The following is a 16257-nucleotide window of genomic DNA, read 5'->3' as shown; positions in this document are numbered from 1 at the left end:
AAAGATTTTGGTAATCTTTCACCAAATAATAAGAGGTACAAAGGAATATATGGCACAGTTGCTTCCTTCAAGGAGCTCATAATTTAGTGACAGAAAAGATAATATAAAGGCAACCAAAGGAAATATAATAATATGATGGTAGCCCTTAGATTTGAATTTTTTTAATTTGAAAGAAAATTAAATGTACCTGAGACACCAGCCTTTAACCTTGCATTTGCAGTGGCTTGGAAAGAGAAATTAAATATGACGAAGCAAGAGGACTAGGAGTAAATACATGCCAGTGCCTCAGGCCAAGGTGCAGCCTGAGGCAGGTGGGTTTCCTCAGAGCTGTCTCCGAGGCCAAGACGAACACACAAGAGGTCTCTTGGGGAGTGGCCTCAGGTTCAATAAGCGTGGAAAGGAAGAGAAAAGAGCAGGACTGCAGAGGCTCGTGATGCAGGATCGGCCACCCCCTGACTGATGGACAAGGAGCTCTCTATAGCCCTGCATTGACTAGCCATGGCTTGCAGGTTGCCTTTCGAAGGGAGAGTGACATTGGGGAAACAGCCTCTTCAGCCAAGGCAATACTTGAAGAAGGCTTAACTTTAAGAGCTACGTGCTGACAGCTGGGGAAGTAAAGCCTTCGGTCGTGAAGAGAGATCAAGAGAGCACATCACAGTGCCCAGGCCCAAGGTGGCACTTTCATCCCATTTTCCACCACACAATCTTCAAATAAGACACACGGAGTGACATGCAGCCCATCTAAAGAAGCAGAGAGAGGACTTATGTCTAACTGCACAGAAGTACATGTTCCTATATTTTAGTTGAAACTAAGTTTCAATGATAAATGAACTGACTTGTTAGAAGAGTATAAGGTATAAGCCCTTGTTGCAAGCATTTGACTGGAAGTTTTCCTTTTGATTACGCTTAAGAATTGGCACAGATGATACAAAGCCAAGGGAAATCTAACAAAAAGTACTTTGCAGCAGAGCCAGGATCACCCGCAAGCCTCTCACCTTAACTGCTTACTGTATAGAATCCAGGCAGTTTACTGCAAAAGGCTGTGTTTACTTAGCTCAATCTAGTCCTGTTGAAAGGGCAGGACCAACTCTTGGCAAAAATGGGAATGAGATCAATTGAAGTGTCCTCCAGACCTTTTCTTATTATGATGTGGCTGTAGCCTGGAGGCTTGTAATTAGGACTTATCATTGACTCTTTCCCCAAGGCAGTAGGTGAGAGGCAGGTACCCAATACCCAGATCTCCCTTTCTGACATTCTCCTCCATCGCCCCTTTTGATCCTACTATCTTCTAGTAGCCAAAGGCTACTCATACCTGCTCTGCTTAGAAAGTGCTTGGAATGTTTTCTTTTAAGCCAGTGTTTCCCAGTGTTTGCTTTGTGGACCAACTGCCTTGTAGTCAGGAATATGTTTAAAATGCAGGTTTCTGAATCCCATCCCAGAGTTACTAATTCAGAGTCTGTAAGACTCAGAACAAGTATTCTGCTTTTTTTTTTTAGAAGCTAGCGAAGCAACTTTTATGCACACAGAAATTGTAAAGATTTTCCTGCTCCTCTCTCATGGCCCTAGCTGTCATATGGGATGAACAAGACTGAACTGATGTCTGATAATGTGTAGTGTCTTGTCCATCTCATGGATGGCCTTGCATTTTAACTGAAGACAGTCTCTAAGAACTCAGAGTCAATGGGGAAATTTTAGCCACCAGGGCAAGATGATTACTGAAAATGTCCTTCCTTCTTACCAGACAGTAAATCTGCTAGCACTTTAATTTTGGACTTTCCCAGCCTTCAGAATTGTGAGGAATAAATGTTGTTTAAGCTACCCAGTAAACAAACAAACAAGCAAACAAAAACCAAGTCCTCCTCTTTCCTTTCTCTTCTTTCCCTTCAGTTTTACTTGGTGATAGCCTTGTCTTCTGACCTCCCTCCATCTTGGATCCTTCTCTAAATACGTGTGTCAGTCAGGAAACTGTAGACAACCTTAGACTTACATGTGGTTTATTAATGTCTCCTTAACTAACTCAGTTCTGGGGAAGACATGTTGCCACCAGACGTGAAAACAAACTACCCCCACCCCCAAGGGAGCCATTAACTAAGTACTGCAGGGAAGAGAAAACAAACGAAAAAGAGTTCATTGTCAAATAAGTTTGAAGGATACTGAGTTAAAATTCAGCTGTTTCTTTACTATAGAACTTCTCAGGATCTTAAACATGCTAGTTACATCATAAATTTCCCAGAGGAGGCTACACGTGCATTACGTCCCAGCTTTTCTCGGGGATCTCGTGAAGCCGTGATACTTTGTGGATCGCAGTTTGGGAAAGGCTGTTTCTAGATTTTAACAGATTATCTGACCATCAGTTACACTCATGCTGCAGCATGGTCCACATTTTCTACATTCTGAAATTCTTTGGCTGAGTTTGATTTCAGGTAATTATTATGGCTTAATTCACCGTGGGGTTTGATTTAAATTTCAGCAAAAATACCCATCCTAGGTCTTTATTTTCTGTTATTTCAATAAACTTCAGATTTCAGATCCACATTTCATACTTCATTAAATTTACTTTTAAGTAAACTATGCGGTCCTTGGCCAATGTTTTGCAAGTGGATTGTGCTTCTCCTTTTGGCTGAAAGAACTTTGTTATACTAAGTATCAGTGTTCCTGTTCTCAATGTTTATTTGAAAACTTGAGTTCATTATAGACTCATATTTCTACTGTAACCTTTTAGTCCACCTAGCATTTTGATATTTTTGGGGAAAGCATTTTGAAACAACATTTGCATCTATCTCAAATAAAGATTTCAATTCACTCAGCTTTTAGTGTGAAGTTCTAACTGACTGCTTTTTAAAGAACTCAGATAAAATTTTCACAAATGCTTCAATTATATTACATTCTCTTAAAAGTGGCTTCTATTATTTTCCCAGAAAGAATTAGAGCTTCTTTGTTGATAATTTCTTCAATTTCCCTTAAATCTTGAAAGAGTTTAAACATAAAATGCCAATGGGATAAATGCAGATTTCATCATAAAGACTTAACCAAGAATAGAAAAGGGCACTGAAGTTTTAAAAGTTGTAAGTTGGAATAATTTCATTCAACTTCATCTTAGAAATATATTGCTGTATAGATAAAAATAAGATTTATAGTTAATGTTTTAATGGATTTTGTTTCTAGCATCTACCAAGGTGGGTTGTGATGCTGTCTGGGAGAAGGATCTCAACTCACACATTTGCTACCAATTCAACCTACTTTCATCCCTCTCCTGGAGTGAGGCACACTCTTCATGCCAGCTGCAAGGAGGTGTATTATTAAGTATTGCAGATGAGACTGAAGAAAATTTCATAAGGAGTAAGTAGGTGGATGATGCACATTGATGTTGATACAATTAAAATGACCGTTGTTTACAATTACGTCCATATATGCAAAGAGACGTTCTGGTGAAAGTAAGCCCCTTGGAAAATATTTTTATTTTATTAACATGGTCCAAACCCACACCCAGAATTTTGACCTGAACTCTGGGCCATTCCACTTGGCACCTCTTATTTTCTCTCCCTTGGAGAAGTCGAGGCCACGGCAAGGGACTCAGGAGAGTTTGCAGCTCTAACAAGTGGGTCCAGGAGACTTCTAAACTTAAGTACGAAGTCCTGCTTTGCTGGAGATCTTAGCCATTCAGTTTCCATTAATAAATAATTAAGTTGCTTATTAATTACACAAAATCTGACCTGTCAGTCACTGTGTAAGTAGGCTTCCTGGTGGATGCCAAAGAACTTAAAATTTAATTGGGAAAGCAAAAAACACACACATGTTAACTAACACTAAAGACAATAACAAACTATCAAAAGAGTGCTAATGACTGGGTCTTGCATTTCACCTCTCACCTCAACTGTCTTCTTACTTCTCCCTTACAGATCAAGTATGTTTGTAGATGTGTACATACAATATTTAAATTTGGGGGGGAATCGTTTGAAAGTGTCGCAAAACTTGTCACTTTCATTCAAAGTTTCTGACACTTTCACATTTTATTGCACACCTTTATTCTAGAATAACAATATGAAAATTATTCTAAGATAATTTTAAAAGTTCAAGTATACAGAAAGAAAATGAAAGAAAAATCTCAGTTCCACAAACCAAAGATAACCACACTTATCTGCAAAAACATACATCCATAGTATCTATGAAAAATGGTATTGTATAAAAATGTGATGCAGCTGTTGCACAGAGGTTAGGAGCAGGGACCAAAGAGTCACCTGCCTGGATTTGAGTCCACCACCATCACTTACTAGCAGGGCTAAGGAGGTAAGTAACTTAACCTCTCTGTGTCTCAACTTCTCTCCGCTATCAAATGGAAATAATAACAATGCCTACTTCTGGCAGTGTGGCTTACATGTTGTAGTGCAGGTGAAGTCTTAGAAAAGTGCCTGGCACACATAACAAACACTCAATGTGTGTTCAACATTTAAACAGCAACTATGCACACAGTTTAGTAACATGCTTATATAATTTACCTGCATGTAATGAACATCTGTCCATGTCTATAAATATATATCTACATCATTGTTTTTATGGCTACATAGTGATAAAGGTTAGCAATGATATATTTTATCTAATCTCCAAATATGAGATAGGAATAGATACATTTATTTATTTTGTTTTATTTATTTGTTGCTATTAAAAATCATCCCTGCACATACCTTTGTGCATAGATCCCCAATTATTCCTCTGTAAATTTGCAGAAGTGGAATCACTGAGTGGAAGAGGAAGCACATTTTAAGGCTTTTGAAAATCATATATACCTTCTAGAAGGATTGTATCAAATGCATGAACAGTATATGTCATCCCCTTTCCCCACAGACATGCAAAAGTGGGGAATTATCATTGAAACTAATTTGAATGAGTCATATTGCAGGAGAACACCCATTTCCAATATCATTATTAGCCTGTAATGGTATTTATGGAAAATTTTGTGTACCATTTATGACTTAAAATTGTTATCTATTTCGACTGCTGGGATCTCTAATAGAGAGTTTGGCCTTGCTCATCAAATTTGAATAATGATTAAACAAATAAGATATGTCAGAGACTTTGACTTAAATACCACAATTTTATAATTAGATTTGGGGAATTGTTTAGGAAAACAGAAGTCTATTCATAAAGACTAAAGCTTGTTCTGACCAAGGTATTTTTTATTGATGAGAATAATCTACTGTTTCTTGTTAATGACTGATGAACATTAACTATGGTATAAAGAATTATCCAAGGTGCCACAAATGCCTAGAAATATCCAAAGGAATTTAGGTTTGAATTTATGATTATAGAATTATGATCCAATTTAGTTGTAAAGCTAAATAGACTATTTTTGTACTTTTAAACACAGATTATAAATTACACAATATTTTTATGTGTATTGTTAAAACAATTGCATAGAGGCTATTCAAAATAATTTTAAGATAGGAATAATTTATATCTAAATATTTTAGGTAGATTATTTGAAGGCATCACTTGGCATTTACATGATATGAAATGCAGAAATGTGGAAATTTCTCCATCTTGTCAATCCATCTTCTGTTCTGCCTACTGTCTTCATGACACCCTTTAGATGATTTAATCAAATCGTGCTATTGAAAGGGCTACTCAGACATAAGGAAGAGTGTTTATGCCGCAGAAACTTGGAAGGGCTGGGCCCATGAATGTTATGCTTTTTCTGCTAAGTGATTTTGGGGGTCTCAAAATTATAAAGCATCTTTTCCTTTTTCCTTAAGTGGTTAGGTTCTTCCAGTTTTCCACTGTTATATTAAAATGCCCAATCACAGAGGGTGCTGCAACCTCGTGGTCTGAATGCACTAATCTTAATAACCTGGGCGACCCATACAATTGATCATCCAAACTGAGACTCTTTCGAGAGTAAAAGGGGCTGCCATTAATACTTATTCTGGAACTACCAGCAAAAGCTATGAATTTTCCAGGCAAACTGAGACATACATGCACTTTATTTATAACTCTTATCTGTCAGGGTCTCAGTCTCAGGCATGGCCCCGGCATCTGGCTCAGAATAAATTGGGTTCTGAAGCAGATGAACCATAAGGGAACAATGCTCTCCTTTATAGATTAAAAGATTCAATGGCAACATTTGAAGGTGTCACAAAACTAGGCACTTTCACTAAAAGTCTCTGACACTGTTCCCCCCCCCCAAATTTTACAGCACAAGTAGTACATGTTTATTCTAGAATAATTTTTAATATTCAGGTGCATGGAAAGAAAAGCCAAAGAAAAATTTCCCTGAATTCTACAATTTTGATAAACATATTTTTCTACACAAGTGTGTCGATGCACATGTTTATACATAGCATCTATAACAAAAATGGTGTTGAATTAAAACACAAGGTGCCGTGGTGCACTGGCTTGGAGCAGAGTTCCCGGGGCCAGAAAACCTTCTCCCACCCCACGCTGAAGAAGCGTTTGCACTGCTCACGGCCCCAGCCTGCTGTTGATCCCTCTGGACGCTCTGGTCCCTTGGGCTGTGCCATCCTCTAGGCTAGACTGGTTCCTCAAATAGACAGCCCTCCCCCTGCTTGCTTTAGCACACCTCCTTAAATCCCAGAGCCTCCAGACTGAGGCCACCACGCATAGGTGGCAAAAGAAGGAAGACAAAGGGGCACTTCCTGGCAGTGGCCCTGGACACTTCCTCCTTCACTCTTTAAAACCCTCAGGTGCATGAGCTCACACAAATTAAATGGCCTCAAATTTGTCACCATGCAGACTTGATGGATTGAAGGCCACTGAGAAGCAGCATTTCTGGGTGGGTGCTTACATTAAGCACTTCACAGCTGCTGTCAGCTGCTGGCTTTTTTACTCTGAAGCACCAGGGTGGGGCTTAGTAGCACTTAAAGCCTTTTCTGTCATTGGTGGAGTTAATTTAGGACTCCATGCTCCAGGAATAGGAAAACAAGAAAGAAGTGTAATACTGTTTTGTTTGTTTGTTTGTTTGTTTGTTTGTTTGTTTTTGAAAGTCCGTATTTCTCTTCATTTCAGAGCACTTGGGCAGTGAAGCAGTGGAATTGTGGATAGGGCTGAATCAGCTGGATGAAAACGCTGGCTGGCAGTGGTCTGACAGAACACCCCTCAACTACCTGAACTGGAACCCAGGTACCTGCAGCATTTTGTTTACCTTCGACAGGTAGCATCATCCCACGGCCTAAAATAGCAGTATTTCCCACGTATATGTAAGCTATGTGACTGTGAAAGTGGCTTATAAACATTTTTAAAGCCTGATTGAATTCCTACAAGGCATGCTATTCTGGACCAGAAAATGGAGGCCAAGAAGATAAGCTATTTAGCCAAAGTTGCAGGAGGATTTGGGTCAAAGCCAAGATTCTACTCAGTTGTTTTTAAAAATAGCAACAGATTGCAAAATATTTCTCTACTTGGAAACGATAAAATCAGTTGTTGCTATCTTTGGGAAATCATTTCATTGTCATGCCTGGACTTCAACTGCAAAATCATAAATATAACATCTTATAGGATTTACTACTTATGCCAAAGAGAAGGGCTGTCTCCTTGATGCTAAAACTGCATTTCAACATATATTAAACTAACTGCTTTTGCTTCTAACACACACATTGTATTTTCAGAAATAAATTTTGAGCCATTCATTGAATATCACTGTGGAACATTTAATGCATTTATGCCAAATGCCTGGAGAAGTCGGGATTGTGAGTCTACCTTGCCTTATATATGTAAAAAATACCTAAACCACACTGATCAGGAAGTAGTTGGTAAGTGTTTTTAAGTTTTTTTATGAATTGCTTACTTGTCCTCAAATATATTTAAATATAATATTCAAATTCCTCTATTTTTGCTAATAATTCATAATTTAAACTTAGCTAAAGCTAGTTTTTATATGACTAAAAATGTGTAACTAGATAAGATCTGTTATTCCAAAGGCAGCAGGAATTTAACAAATGCATTTAGGTTTTTTCCAAAAGCTAAAGCAAAATAATCTAAGTATAGAAAACATTTTCTCCCACTCTTTTCAAAAACTGTGCATTCTTTCTGCCTTAGAAAAAAAAATATGCTTCCTTTTCTAGTTGAGTTTTATTTATGGCTACCCTAGAAATTAAGTATGTAAATCAGTAAACGGTTTTTTAAAATTCTTTACCTCACTGATTTCCTATCACGCTCCGTATCTCTTACTAGTAACACATCCTCCTAGAAATAACCGACAACAGCTTTTGGTGTAACTAAGATTTAAATACCAACAAATTACAATCTAGTTCCTAAAGCCCAGTTATTTCTGTTTTTAAGGTCAGTTATCTCTTTTTAGTTTCTGTGGGAATTAATATCTTAACTCAGAAAGTAGAGTTAAAAACATAACCATTTTTTAAAGAATCATTACCAGCATAAATAGAAACAACTCTACATTTAAAATAACAAGCTGAATTATCATTTTAAAGTCTTATCCCTTACAATTAAGCTTTGACTTTTATTTTTCTTCAAGCTGCTAAGTCTAAGGGTATTGCAGAGAACGGAGGCGAGGAGAAGCATTGTGCCAGCTTTCATGGAGAGATTTTTTCATTATGTCAAGAATGTGCTGAAATTGCTGGTGGTGTTATTGTCCTGTCCCTCCCTCTTTCCCTTTCATTTTCCTGTCTCAATTTCTTCTTTCATTTTTTTTCTTATGTCCTCCTGCACTGCCTTCTGCTATCCTTCTTTTCTTCTGTTTTATTTGCTCTCCTGATTTATTAATTGAGGTCAGAAGAAAAGAAATGAGGGCAACTAAGCTAAGTTTGTTTGCATTATTTGCTGTAGCTTCAAGTTCAACAAATACTTTTGATGATCTAGTCCAGTGTCTTCAATCTATGTATCCGGGGTCCCCAGGTTCCTTGCTTGTTTCCACCCTGCGTCAGAGAAGTTCCTCGTTTATCTCTTTATCTTATCTTTAGAGTAAAGTTTATGGTCCCATTTTTAAAGGGGGCTCTGTGAGTATGTTTTTAGTTTGAAAACCACTGGGATAGATAATATCTAAATGTTCTAACATTCTTCCATGGTGATTCTAATCGCTGTCAGAGTCCTAGAAGCAATTTTAAAAGAATGTCTTGTTTCCCAAAGAGCAGTGAAGTTGTTTCTAACTAAATTAATGCTTAAGGGAGTCACCCAGTCTAGGGGCAAGCTCCTGGAAGAGGAGAGCCAAAACTGGCAGGCACACAGCTGCCTTCCCCGCCAATGTCAAAGCATCTGGGCGCTCTTTTCCCGTAAGTCAAACCCGGAGTCCATATGAACCCAGAGGGACACCACAGCCACTCAGACTGACCCCCAGGATCCAAGCTTTTTGTCATCTCTGTTCTGGAGGAAGTAGCAGAATTTCAGACTCTTTTCAGTTGAGGGTAAATAACTCCCCTCACCTAATACTGTGTATAAAATCCTTTAAGAACCGTTTAAAGTGTGTTCTGTAATACTCCTTTTTCAGTGTAAAAATATTTTTTTAGAAGGACAGCTCTAACTGCTAAATTTTGTATCTAGCCCTGACATTCACTTTGGTTGTATCAACTTTACCAAGTCTCCTTAACCTCTCTGTGCCTTAGATTATCTCATCTGGAAAATGAAGCTAGATCATAGAGTGGATTCTTCTCAGGTCTGAAGATCTAGAAGGCTATGATTTATATCATTGTATTATATGTTTCTGCTTTTCAAATTTAAAAAATAATCATATATTAATGGTAATTTATATTGAGGGTAATAAGTAATGGTAAAATAATTGTAGAAAATGACATTGGTTTTGTTGGTTTAAAAAGAAAAAGATGCTTGGAAATATTATGCTACCCACTGTGAGCCTGGCTGGAATCCCCACAATCGTTATTGCTATAAACTTCTGAAAGAAGAGAAGACCTGGAATGAAGCTTTGCATTCCTGCCAGTCTGATAACAGTACACTAACAGACATAGCTTCGTTAGCAGAGGTGGAGTTTCTTACAACCCTTCTTGGAGATGGTGAGTGCCAAGAGTCTTTGATTTAAGAGGTGTGAAATGTAATGTGGTAACTATATTAGTGGAGCTAAAAAGAAATTAAGCTACTTGAAAGTGATTATTTATGGCACATATATCTGAAATTTCCAAATAATATCCAGGAGTATAAATTCATTGGGTTTTTTGTTTGTTTGTTTGTTTGTTTTACAAAATACATGTTTGGGAACTTTGTAACATCTCACACATGTCAAAATACCTAATATATCTATGTAGGTTTTTTAAGGGGCAATGGTCATTTCCTGAAATTTCTAAAAAAGCCTGAATTATGGGCACTAGATAGCAGTAGTGTGCTGTGGTCATGTAATCCAAGCACTAGGAAATGTTGGATTTTAGCCAGTGAAAATGGATAATTTATTTGGTGTGGTGGTTTCCAAGCAACAAGGCCTCCACCCAGCTTTTTCCACCAGAGCAGATCTGCCCCTACCGTTGTCATATATTGACAAAGAATTCTGCTGGAAAACCGTGAAATCATTGACTCAGCATAAATTTTTTAAATGGAAAGACTCTCCAGCATCTACTCTGATGACCTGTTCAATGTTAGGTCTTAGTTTGGAGTGAAAACAAAGCTCCTCTTGTCAATTTTGTCACCCTTTACATTTGGGATTAAAGGACTCCTGCAGCTGCCTCCATCTTGATGGCGCACTGGAACATCTCTCTCCATCTGTGAGAGTCTTTTCACCCTACCTAGAGTGGCAAGATTTATTTCATTTACTTTTCTAGCAAACCCATTCATTGCTCCCATTCAATGCTACTAAGAGTTTCTGCTCCTTTTTCCCCAAGGCAAAAAAAAAAAAAAGAATAAAAGCCAGACACCATTAAAAGTTGTTTTTTTTTTAAGTACCCTTTTCTTAATCCAAAATACCCTCTTATTTTTCCTTTCTAGAGGCAGAAGAAAAACCAGACTTTTTAGGTCTATTCCCCACACTGTAGTAGGAACTAACTAGAGTTCCAGCAATCTCACTTGTGCAAGCTCTGTCCTTGCACTGGCTTTACCTCCCCCTCTGCCTCACTTATAAGGCCTATATTGGAGATGTTTCATACTGAAACTTAAACAGGTTTCATCCAATGAATAAAGAAAGAAGAAATCACATGTAAAGCGGTATATGTCGGTAATAGCCCCTGTGTGTTATCTCCTTTGCAGATACTAAGATTATTGTAAGTAATTTCCATTTATCTCTTGCAGGAAATGCATCAGAAACATGGGTTGGTTTGAGCAGCAATAGAATTCCAGTTTCTTTTGAATGGTCTAGTGGCTCCTCCGTCACCTTTACAAACTGGCACACACTTGAGCCCCAGATTTTTCCAAATAGAAGCCAGCAATGTGTCTCAGCAGAGCAACCTGTAAGTTGACTCATTTGTTCAGTGCTCACTTTGCTGGACTTGCACTGAGCGCCACCTGTGCTGAGGACTGGGGCTGTGGAAGAGACTAAGACAGGCACAATGCCTGCCCCTCATGAGGCTTCCTTGCTAGGCAGCTAACACGTACACACCAAAATCATGGTAATTATGGCTGTGACGGTAGCTCTGAGGAAGTAGGTTCAAAACGGTGAGAAACTTGGGTTGGGACATCTATTTCAGACAGGACAGTCATGGAAGAGGTTACATTAAAGAGGTGACATTGAAGCAGGGATGTAAAGGGGAAAAAAAAAAATCTTGAAGGTCAGAGAAACAACATTCCAGCAGGGGACTACTGCCCAAAGTCAGCCAAGGCTTTCCATGTTTGATAGGAACCACTAAAGGGCTTCAAGGAGACAAAGGGCATGATCTGATTTACATTTTAAGAGTAACTGTGGCTGTTACCCAGAGAATACATTGGAAAGAGATTAGTTTAATTCCAAGCTATTTGAAGGCTTTTTGTTTTTCATATGTTTAGAATCTCTTTGATTGAAGAGCTGCTGAACTCACTGGCTGAGTTTTAGGAGGTTGAGATTTGGTAGGTATCCTCATTCTTTCAAAACGCCAGGATACTATACCAAGTTCCCCCAAGAAGCAGTTTACTAAATGTTACTTAAGTAGCTTGACAAAGTGACCTTGCCAGCCAAACATGAGAAATTTCTAAGCACTTACTTTTAAGACACACTCCATTGTTTTATGTTTTAAGGCTGTCAAAAAAAATGTGCAGTCCAATTACAGCACTCAGGCAAGTATGGCTGACACTTCAATTTGAATCTGAGAGCTTAGGAAGCTATTCATTCATCCATCTGTCCAATAGTTACTCAGCAACTACACTGTGCCTGACACTATCCCACTGGATGGTTTGCTGGAAGACTACAGGAAAGGGCTACAAGGCTGCTTTTAACATTTGAAGGTGTCAGCCTCCTACATAGTATGTTTCTGAGGGTCATGGAAGAGCTCTGTATTCCCCTAAAACCCTGCATGCCTGAGATACCACCTAAAATTTGAATCATGTGATTTTAGCCTAAAGGTCTGTTAAAATAAAAAAATCCTTCGGGGGGATAAAATTTTAATCATTATTAATGAAGGATATAAGAATAGCCTTCAGTAGAGCTAGAAGACATGAAGGTATCTGCCCATCACATAAAGAGAAAATGGAGTGGGGCTTTGGAGGATTCATGGTGAAGAAGGGCACTGGGAGTGGAACATGGAGTTTGGCTATGATAATGTTATCTTAGGCTTTTCCTCAGCGTCAGGTTTACACAGCACCAGGTATGCAACAAAGTATTCAATTTTAAATCTAAAACCGGTTGAAGAGAGGAAGCAGCACTCTCCCATAGTCAGGGGGATAGTTTCATCCAAGTGGTTCTCGAAGTGTGGCCCCCCCGACCACCAGCATCAATATCGCCTGAAAACTTGTTAAAAATGCAAATTCTCAGGTCCTACCTGACCTACTGAATGAGACACGCAGATCATGGGGCCCAGTCGACTGTGTATTAGTAACTCCTCCAGGTGATTCTGGTGCACACAAAAGATTAAGAATCGCTACTTATCCCATCTTTTAAAAAAATTGAGAGTAGCTTAATGTAAAGCCAGACCTCCCACTCGTATGCAGAGAATCAACCTTTTCTAATGACAGCATAAGATCCTGACACTGTACCCCACCCTGAAACACTTATTATTAATCACATTTTTATTCAAAATAATTGGTGTTGCCTATCAGTATTAGTAACAGAGTGTATTCATTCATCTTGTAACATTTTTTCCCCTTAGGAGGGACACTGGAAAGTTAAAAATTGCGAAGAAACACATTTTTACGTTTGTAAGAAAGCAGGCCATATCCTTTCTAACACTGAATCAGGCTGTCAAGAGGTAAGAGCTCTTAACATTGCAAAGACTTCACAACCAGAATAATTTATCCACCATCAATTTAAAATGAATTAATCTCTCTCTCCCTCTCTCTCCTGCCTTTGTTCTCTCCTCCCTCTCTTTCCCCTCCCTCTCTTCCTTCCTTCTTTCCTTTCCTTCTCTCTTTTCCTGAATGTGGGCTACTTTTAACAAACCAGAAAATTATCAGCTAGTCACTTGAAGGATTTACAGCTCTGCAAAGCACTGTTGTCTTACCATCTACTTCCACCCAAGACTAGTTTTCTTTTGAGATAAAAAATGTAAATGATCCTGTTCTACCATCTGTACAAACAATGCCTGTCATGAGATGCCCTGTCTCACACGTGGTTTTCATTGTCTTCCAATGAAGACTGTCAGAGTGAAAACAAATGTATTCCTTTGAGTCAGAGAGTGACCTTCTGCACCTAGAGTCTTGCTTTCCTTTTCACTTGTCTTCAACTTGAATATTTGAATAAAATACAGTAATGAAGAGAGGTGCATGCTTGCAATATATCTATTATTTAGGAAAGGGATAATAGAAGTATTACTTAGTATTTTAAGTAATAAACTACTTTTGGTTTTTAAAGTACTATTTTCAGTACTTAAAAAATACTTAATACTTTAGGCTTAAAGTTAGAAAATAATCTTTTTTAAACTTCTTGAAATACATTCAGTATTCTGCAGTAAGTTACAAAAAATTTACCTATCAGTGTCCTCAACACATGTGTTCTCTCTCTCTCTCACACACACACCCCTAAATATTTTGGATTTAAGTACTGGAGATTTTTATGCTGTGTGAATCTCAAATTTTTTACAGATCTGGTTTTTATTCAGTTCTCTTTTCATTATTTTCTCTTCTAATCCAGTTACTTATGTTCCAATTAAATGATGACCCATCTCTCCAGAAACTGCATTTGATTCATTAATCAGTTACTCTTCATACTTTAGCTGAATAATACATGTACCATAGCTGACATGTGACCAAACATTGTAGCTAATGATTACAACTACTGAGTTAAAGCTGATCATTGACCTAATCTCTATCTGACCAGAAATATTGAAAAAAATTCTGTCTTACAGTGGCTTTCAAGGCAACTCAACATGTTTTATTTATGTTGAAAGGGTAATTAGCTTCTTACACAGCAGAAACAACTGATGTTCTATTCAAACTTTTGTATACTGCTTCCCTTCTTCTGGGTAGCCTTACCAATATTTAAAGATCCTGAGTTCAGAGCCAGTTGTCTAACTTTATTGGGAAATTCCATTAATTTCTTTATGCATCTGTGTATGAATATGGTTTCAAAAGTTTCTTTTCTTTTAGCCAGTTGCTTCAATGCAATTCTCTAAACAGTCTGCACATGCACAATCAACTTATAAAATGTCTTGGTAATTTCAAAGCAGAAATTTTTTAACAATTTATTTCTATCAGAGTCACTTTTTTGGGACTGGATAATATAAGCAATTGTTTCAGTATTGTCACCACCATCATTTCATTTAAAATGAAATGGCACCTCGTGTACAAAGGATATTCACAAATACAATCAGTTATTCTTCCCACTTTCATTGTGTGAGCAAAGGCTTGTAGTAAAGAGTCTTTGTTTTTCTGGTTATTACAATGCCACATTTTCCCCTCTTCTCTTGAGCCAGTTCAGTTCTTGGATTTTTTGTTTTGCTAAGCAGCCTATGATCTAAAAACCACTAATGAAGAAGGAATACTTTGTCAGAAAGGTCAAATTGTCAGCCTTTCTCCTCCTGTCCTTCCAAATACAAAAGCAGTCTAACCTCCCTGCCCCATCTGGAGTGACCTATGGAGGGGTTCGGCTGACACTGTCAATTACTCACACAGATAAGGTTGGGGAGAGAAGTTAAGGGGGTGAGTTCAGAGCACATCCTGGTGGGCTGGATGCAGCAGGCACTCCTGTGATCCACGCCTCATTTAATAATGTTTTGAACTAAAATAGCTTATTTCTAAAACAAGATTTTTCTCTAATTTACTGCAAGACCAAGACCTTTTCTGAATAGTATAGCAGAAATCATTTTATATCTGATCAAAATCTGGCAAGTTTTGGCATGACACAAAGTGAAGTGTATTTTAAAACTGGTGAATACATAAAAATAGATTGATAGAAGTGATATGATTTTCTAATATTGGGGAAAAAAAGAACTAAACTAACTCAGTTGAAATAGAGAAGACTAATGAATCCATGTCTCCTGCATTGTATGATTTTAAAGAATAGAGCCACCCTTCATCGCTCCCAGGGCTGAGCTACACAGCTACACATTTGTCATTTTTGTCTGAGTGCCAAAGCTTGTTTGCTTTCTCTCTAAAAGTCTAGCCAATTAATTTAGGAATAATATCTACCAAAAAAAATGTATTTTCACCAATCTCTATTTGGGAGCATGATGATCCAGTCAAGACCATCCTGGATTGCATGAGAATTGGGTTCCAGGCCACCGTCTCCACTAGTCTCTGACTTTATCCATCTCTGTAATCTCAATGAATCTCAGTGGGATAACATGAAATAAGCAATGTGAGAGAAAGTTGAAAAAATATAACATGTTGTTATCTAGATACTTATGCCCTCTTTGCTCGTACTAAATTCCTGGCTCTATTCCACAGTCTCTGCCTGCACTGTCTCCCTTTGATTCTCAGAACAACCCCGTGGATACTATTATTATCTCCATTTACAGAGGAGAAAACTAAGACATGGCGAGTTAAATAAGGTCACACGATGGTACAGCCTGGGTTCAAACCTATGCATTCTGTCCTCAAAGCCAAGATTTGATTTCTATAACCCTGTAGGAACCATTTACATGAAATCCTATAAGTCTATAAACAGACAGAGAGAAAGTGGGGAGTGGGGAGGAGAGATCTTGAGTGCATGTCCCTTTATTTTCATTTGCTTTTAAGGTTTTGGGTTTTAAGATTTTAAGTTAAAGCTTTTAGGTTTTAAGAATTAATTAA

The 16257-nt window shown here is 38.0% G+C and overlaps 1 protein-coding gene and 1 long non-coding RNA gene across 4 annotated transcripts in view; one reads left to right on the top strand and one right to left on the bottom strand.

The window, feature by feature from the left end:
• LOC116153024 (uncharacterized) overlaps positions 1-16257 on the bottom strand; it is a 344527-nt gene that overhangs the window by 235486 nt on the left and 92784 nt on the right. The gene's annotated exons all lie outside the window — the stretch shown is intronic.
• Positions 1-16257, top strand: part of PLA2R1 (phospholipase A2 receptor 1) — a 104364-nt gene that overhangs the window by 26471 nt on the left and 61636 nt on the right. For both annotated transcript variants that reach the window (XM_031451522.2, XM_031451521.2), the window contains exons 4-9: positions 3166-3339; positions 7021-7134; positions 7620-7763; positions 9780-9974; positions 11194-11351; positions 13179-13277. In XM_031451522.2, coding sequence (XP_031307382.1) covers positions 3166-3339; positions 7021-7134; positions 7620-7763; positions 9780-9974; positions 11194-11351; positions 13179-13277 — 884 coding nt within the window. The remainder of the gene's footprint in view (positions 1-3165; positions 3340-7020; positions 7135-7619; positions 7764-9779; positions 9975-11193; positions 11352-13178; positions 13278-16257) is intronic.

This window comes from Camelus dromedarius, chromosome 4 (genome assembly GCF_036321535.1).
Source record: "Camelus dromedarius isolate mCamDro1 chromosome 4, mCamDro1.pat, whole genome shotgun sequence".
Lineage (NCBI taxonomy): Eukaryota > Metazoa > Chordata > Mammalia > Artiodactyla > Camelidae > Camelus > Camelus dromedarius.
The sequence above is the reverse complement of the archived record's forward strand: the minus strand, read 5'-3'. Positions and strand labels throughout refer to the sequence as shown.